Source organism: Marmota marmota, unplaced genomic scaffold (assembly GCF_001458135.2).
Source record: "Marmota marmota marmota unplaced genomic scaffold, marMar, whole genome shotgun sequence".
Lineage (NCBI taxonomy): Eukaryota > Metazoa > Chordata > Mammalia > Rodentia > Sciuridae > Marmota > Marmota marmota.
The window spans coordinates 6,147,882-6,155,464 of record NW_025999941.1 but is presented as its reverse complement, the minus strand read 5'-3'; the positions used below and the strand labels follow the sequence as shown (position 1 = coordinate 6,155,464).

Sequence of the window (7,583 nt, the reverse complement as noted above, 5' to 3'; positions counted from 1 at the left end):
ATCGTCCTCCAGCGTAGCTCCCGCCGCCACAAGGGCCGGCGCCTCGCGCCCCTCGGCCGCCGCCACAGCCTCGTCCAACGGCCCGCGGGATCCGGGCCCCAAGCCAGCTGGGCCCCGCAGAGCCATCGGCCGCCCCTTCGCTGTTCGCACCGCCTCCACCGTGGATCGCGCCGTGGATCGCGCCGCAGAGCGCGCGGCTCGGCGCACGCGCAGCAGCCGCTACGGCAGCCGCCGGGAACCCGCTTGGTAGGGGCGGGGCCTCAGGCCACCAGACCCTGGGAGCCGGGTTCGGCTTGGGTCTTCCAGAGCCAGCGCGCGGACCTGGAGACCTCACGATGCTGCCTGTCTCGGTCTGTGAAGCTGGCCTCGTCTTAAAGCTCCTGAAGACTGAACCCGTGGCGTATGAATCTTTGCCACTCTCGTTCTCCGTCCAACGACCAGGCAATGACTTATTCTTGGAATGACAGCATTGACCATCACAGTAAGGTAGTATTAAATTATTTAAACGGCATTAACAATGGCAAACATTATTAAACTCTTAGCCTGTGCCATTTGATGTGCCCGGTTCAAGTACCAATATTTACACATATTATTTACACCCCTCCACACTGAGGACTGGACCCACCGGCGCTCTAACACTAAACTACATCTCCAGCCCTTTTTATTTTATTTTTTGTAATTTTTTTTTTTAGTCTTCAGTGGACCTTTATTTTATTTTATTTATATGTGATGCTGAGAATCGAACTCATTGCCACACACATACTAGGCAAGCTCCCTACCACTAAGCTATAAACCCAGCCCCTTATTTTTTATATTTTATATATAGGATCCTCCCACATTAGCCTCCCCAATAGCTGAGGTTATAGACGTGAGCCACTGCACCTAGCCGTATATTACTTTTGAATCCTCACATCCTCGTAAGTTGGTAGGCATTATTTATTTCTCTTTAAAGATAAGGAAATTCAGGTTTTGAGAGGTTACATTACTGGCCCAACAAGTATGACAACTCCAGTGACTGCTTGAGCTGTACCTTCCCTCAGCTGTTCCCTCTCTACTGAGGCCTCTCCCACCTTTGTTGGTCTACAGGTTGACTTTCACAGCAACTTGTGGATCATGCTGTCTGCACACTGGGACAAGGGCTGGTCTCAGGCTTTTTTGTATTTTCTGAGATCAGCACTAGGCTGCACCCAGAGGCACTTGTTCTGTTGAATTATTACTGATTATTGCTACAGCACCTACAGCACCTACTATGCTGGCAATAAACAGGAGTGAAAGTAAAGAGAAAATACAATAATACCCCAAGAGAAAAATGGGTAGAAAACAATTGATGAGAATATACAATAAACATATTTTTTTAAAACAGCATAATGTTTATACTCTTATACTTACTATCATATCTAATATTCCCAACTACCCCAAAAGTCCTATATAACTTTTAGGAAATTGAAGCCCCACGTGAAGAATGTGTCACATTAATAGGCAGCAAGGTAACAAAACAAACTTAAACCCAGGTTTTCTGACTCATTCTGATCTCATAAGTATTTTTGCTGCACTACCCAGTTAAATCTACTCCATTGGACAAACACTACCCTCTCCACATCCTTGTAATTTTTATTTGGAGTAAGTGTTGGAATCTTTATTTTTAAAGAGATGGTCAAGTGTTCTCAGACGTCAGTATTGGTGTCTGCTAGAAACTTTCTTTAGGATAAAAGATGAACTAAAGACATTATTTAAGTTAGAGACCAAGTCTTTGATCAAGTCAACCTGCCAGCCTACTCCACAGAACCACTATCATTAAGAGAGGAAAATGTGGACTGGGGTTGTGGCTCAGTGGTAGAGCACTTGCCTCGAATGTGTGAGGCCCTGGGTTCAATCCTCAGCACCACATAAAAATAAATAAATAAAGGTATTGTATTCAACTACAACTAAAAAAAATATTCTTAAAAAAAGAAGAGAGGAAAATTATATTCTGCCTTCATGAAAGGTTCTAAACATACTATATAGAAGAAAATAGTCAATATAAGAAAGAGGATTGGACAAAAAGTCAGTCTGGATACTAATGCCAGCCCCATGCATGATCATGGTGGGCAAGAAGCTCTGGGCCCCAGTTTGTGCATTGGTAAATGAGAATGACCATTACTTCATTAACTGTTGGGGAGAGTCAAGCTATCCTAACACACACATTTTACTGGATGCTACTTCATTATTAATGATTAATGACCTCCAAAGACCAGTTGCTCCACAGGGCTAGTTCTTTGACATTTGGCCACAAACTGCCATTCTCTGAAATGCTGCTTTATAATATTGGGCTAAAGGTAATCTTATCAGAGCTGGAGTCATAGCTTATCGATAGAGCACACATAAGGCACTGGGTTCAATCCTCAGCACCACATAAAAATAAATAAATAAAGATATGTGCCCATCTTTAAAAAAATTATTTTAAAAAAAGTTAATCTTATCACAATATTGTACCCTTGAAACAACATATTAAGGAGCTGGGGCTGTAGCTCAGTGGTACCGTGCTTGCCTGGCATGGGTAAGGCCCTGGGTTCGATACTCAGCACCACATAAAAAATAAAGGAAATAAAGTTATAAAAAATATATTTATTTTTTAAAAACAACATATTAAGAGGATCAGACATTTTATGAGAAATCAAGCTCACCAAGAATATAGAGAGGGTTTTTTTATATTTATTTTTTGGTTAGACACAATACTTTTATTTTGATTATTTATTTATTTTTATGTGATGTTGAGGATCGAACCCAAGGCCTCACACACAATAGGCGAGTGCTCTACCGCTGAGCCACAACCTCAGCCCAAGAGTTTTTTAATGGAAAAAAAACCTTCAGTCTATTTTGGAAAACATGCACATTTTATTACTTAAACCTTCATACACAGAATCCTTAGAGTCTATTTTAACAGTTTCTAAGGTTAATACTTGTATGGAACCTGGGAGGAAAAAAGAGTAACACCTTCTTAAGTTTTTGTCATTAGAATCTTTGACTCTGGAAGGATTTTGGATCAGGTCATCTCTTCAAACTTCCTCTCCTATCCTTTCATCTTCTGATGTTCAGTCAACCTCTTTTCTTACACCCCCCAAGTTAAAGTTAAGTCACTACCTTTCAGAGCTGCTGTTTTCAAATGTTCATAAGGTCTAGAAATTTCTTCCTTTTATGGAGAAAAGAGATCAGACACTTTGTAATGTACACCCATCAGTCTAAGTTGGGCTTGCTGAGATTACACAGAACAGTCCAACTCTTCTACATGATAGTCCTGTGAATGTTCCAAAATAGTTATCCCACGTCACCATGTCTTCTAGTTTCCATGTCTTCTACCCCAGATCCTCCAACTGTTCCTCAAAGGATGTAGTTTCTAGGCCATTCATCATCCTATTGCCCAACTTGGGCATACTCCAACTTCTTAGCATGGCTGTTAAAATATAGAGGAAATACCATCCTCCAGGTATGACCTGGCTACCGAAGAATATAACATGGGACTATTACTTTGCTTGTCCCAGCCACTAACCTTCTATTAATGGCAATTCAGATCAGATCACATTTGCTTGTTTTGGCAGTTAGGTCACATTGTTGGCTTAGGTTGTGTTTATCATCAGCTAAAGCCCTAAGTCTTTTTTTCATGTGAGGAGCACTAAAGTCAGGGTAGGCTGCTTTAGCCAAGAGCATGACTGGATTCATGGCTCTACTGCTCTTCTTTTTTTTTTTTTTTTTTTTTTTTTAAATATTTATTTATTTATTTTTTGGCGGACACAACATCTTTGTTTGTATGTGGTGCTGAGGATTGAACCCGGGCTGCACGCATGCCAGGCGAGCGCGCTACCGCTTGAGCCACATCCCCAGCCCCAACTGCTCTTCTAATATTACCAAGAACACTGAACACAGGATTAAAAACATTCCTGACTTCTCTATCACCCCTAACCAAACTCCTGGCATTTCAGTAATTTTCATAGGAGAGAAAGGGTAGGAATGTGGGGAGGGAGGAAGGAATTGCAATGTCAGATTTCTGGGCTTGGTTTTACCAAAAGGACCTGCAGGGAGAATAAATGCCTTAGGTATCCATCTGGTTGGACAACAAGGGGATTTCCCTCTTGCTTCTGAGCCAAATGTGACCAAGGCTCCTGGGACATAACTACAATGCAGTGGCAAGAAAATATGTAGAGAAATGCACAAAGGCCAGTATTGTGTTATCTCTGAAAGACAAAATGTTCTAATGCAGATTTTGAAGGTAAGGCCGAACCAAAGACTATTAGGTGCTTCCTCAACAGTGTTCATGAAATCTTTAAAAAATTGGAAGAGCTTTGTATTTTTTCATCTTTACATTTTAAATATGTTTACAGTACCTCGCACATGGCAGATACTTTAGTAAATATCTACTGGGAATGAAAAAGTACACACACACACACATAAATATATATACACATCTCATATAACATATATCACTGTTCACTTGTTCTACAGAATTTCCCTTCATGGTCAGTTGTGTAAACACATGAAAAGTTAATATAAAATCTTTTTGTATGTGTGTGTGGTACCGAGGATTTAATCTAGGGGTGATGTACCTCTGAGCCACATCCCCAGCCCTGTTTCACTAAGGTCTCACTAAGTTCCCAAGTCTAGTCTCCAACTTGTGATGCTCCTACTTCTGCCTCATGTGCATCACCACAACTGGCTTTAGATTTTCTTAAATGTAGTGCACCCTTAGCTAATGAAAAGTAAATGTATTAACACTTTACTTATTTGAAGGTTACTTTTCCAACTGTCTGACACAGTACCAGGAAGTAGATTTCACAGACCTAATAGCAGCTGAAATTCGAAGCAGAAAAGGTAATCAGTAAACTTCATGCTTTTTAATTAGAGAGATGTGAGGCGTTCTCTCATGTATTTTTTTGTCTGAATTTTACATATAATTCTAACAAATATGTTTGTCTGATATCCCAAACTAAGCAGAAGAGCAAAGAGGCTACTTGAGGCTGAGAATGAAAAACAAAACAAAAGATTTACAGGTTATAGAATAAATGTAAAAGAAAAAAAGCAGGAAGCAAAAAGAGAAAGATACACAGTAAACCATTAGAAGTAGTTGTATTATTTGCCTCATGGAGAATAGAAGTGTTGGAAAATACAAGTACAGGTGAATAAAATAGGGAATTTTGCTTTTTATTTTACCAACTTCCATATTATTTTAGTTAGAGAGGGCCTATATTGCTTTCATAATTAAAACATTAAGAGATACTAAACTAATATACCAATAAAAATGTGTAAAGAAAAAAAAAGAAATATTAAGAGTATAAAAGAGTTGTTTATAGGGCTGGGGTTGTGGCTTAGTGGTAGAATGCTTGCCTAGCATGCATGAGGCACTGGGTTTGATCCCTGGCACCACATAAAAATAAACAAATAAAATAAAGGTATTGTGTCCACCTACAACTAAAAAAATATTTTTAAAAAGAGTTGTTTATAATACTGAAGAATTGGAAACCACCTATTTATTCAACAATGAGGACTGGGTATGATGGTGTACCCCTATAATCCTAGTGACTCAGGAGGCTGAGGCAAGAGGATCACAAGTTCAAAGCCAGCCTCAGCAATTTAGCAAGACCTCAGCAACTTAGTGATACACTGTTTCAAAATAAAAAGTGGACTGGGAATGTTCCTTAGGACTCCTTCTTTCAATCCCCAGGACCAAAAATTAAATAGATAAATAAATGTTCGGTAAAAGGAAATTGATTGAAAAATATATATCCATTTAAAAGACTATTATGCAGTGAATAAAAATGTCACAGATTAATATTTTAGAAAGTGTTTGAATTATATATATATATATATATATCAAATACTTGTATTTTAGTTGTAGTTGGATGCAATACCTCTATTTTATTTAATTATTGTCATGTGGTGCTGAGGATCGAACCCAGGGCCTCACATGTGCAAGGCAAGCGCTCTGCCGCTGCGCCACAGCCCCAGTCCTCCTTGTATATTTTGTGTACAATATCTTGTATATAATGNTTTATTTTTTTATTTTTTATTTTTTTTGTTTTTATTTAAGGTGCTGGGGATTGAACCCAGAGGTGTTCCACCACTGAGCTACATCCTCATCTCTCTTTTTTATTTTTAGTCTTTTTTCTTTTTCCAGAGTGCTGGGGATTCAACCCAGCGCTTCACACATTCTGGGTAAGAACTCTATTAGTAAACTGTACCTCTAGCCCCTTATTTTTTTATTTTGAGAGAGGGTCTTGCTAAATTATGGAGACTGGCCTCAAACTTGTGATTGTCCTGCCTTGACCTCCTGAATAGCTGGGATTACAGGCATCCACCATCAAAGCATGTATTTTAAGTTGAAAATAGTAGGTTACAAACAAAATATAAGAAATGGTACTGTTTTTATAGACTATATGCAAAAAATTTAAAAGGCCACTGGAGTAGGAAAAAAAAGTCCTGGTATAGAGGGAATTTTTTTCTTGGAATTAAACATTTCATTTACTTTATCTGTGTAACATCTTTGAAATTAAACAAGTTTTTTATATCAAGAAAAAACTCTCAGCTAAAACAGAAGGAAAATAAAATTTAATGTTTTCACCAATATTTCTTGTGATAGAAACTGCTAGCCCAGAGCTGGGGTTGTGGCTCAGTGGTAGAGCGCTCGCCTCGCACGTGAGAGACCCTGGGTTAGATCCTCAGCACCACATAAAAAAAAAAATAATAATAAGTAAAAAAAAGGTATTGTGTCCAACTATAACTAAAAAATAAAATATTTAAAAAAGAAAGAAATTGCTAGTCCACTATGATAATTAATTTTATGTATCAATTTGGCTGGACCATGAAGTGCACAAATATTTGGTTAAACATTTTTCTGGGTGTGTCTACAAGGCATTTTGGATGAGATTAACATTAGAAAATATGTACACTGAATAAAGCAGTTTCCCTTCCCCAGTGTGAGTGGGCCTGAACAGGAAAAAAAAAAAAAATGCTGAGTAAGGGAGAATTTGCTCTCTGCCTGACTGCCTTTGAGCTTGGACATTGGTCATCAGCCTTCTGACTCAGACTTGGTCTGGAACTTGTACCATCAGTTCTCAGGCCTTTGGACTTAGAGTAGAACTCTTATCTTAGGCTTTGCTCGGTCTCCAGTTTACCAACTAAAGACCAGCCTCAATAACTGTGAGCTGATTCCTTATTTTATATGGGTTTGCCTATGTAAATTATTAGTAGTTCTGTTTCTCTGGGGAACTCAGACTAATATAGATTTTGAATCTGAGAGTAAGATGCTACTATAACAATATCTAAGAATGTAGAAGCAACTTTGGAATTGAATAATGGGTAAGGGCAGGGGGGATTTTGAGGTGCATATTAGAAATATAGGTATTAAGGATGATGGTTTTGATGAGGTCTTAGAAAGCTAAATATCCAACTGAATATTTAACTGGAGATTGTAAGCAAAGTGTTGAAGCAGTGCCTTAGTGCTTCTTCACTGTTTATAGTAAAAGGCATGAAGAAAAAAAACAATTAAAAGAGGAATTGTTAGGGCTGGGGTTGTGGCTCAGCGGTAGAGCGCTCGCCTAGGTGTGCAAGTTGCT

The 7,583-nt window shown here is 38.9% G+C and overlaps 1 protein-coding gene across 1 annotated transcript in view; it reads right to left on the bottom strand.

Moving 5' to 3' along the window:
* The window catches only part of Dennd6a (DENN domain containing 6A), a 71,257-nt gene extending 71,055 nt beyond the window's left edge, over positions 1 to 202 (bottom strand). Inside the window, exon 1 of the mRNA XM_015494520.2 lies at positions 1 to 202. Coding sequence (XP_015350006.1) covers positions 1 to 126 — 126 coding nt within the window. The 5' untranslated portion in view covers positions 127 to 202.
* Between the last annotated feature and the right edge of the window lie 7,381 nt (positions 203 to 7,583).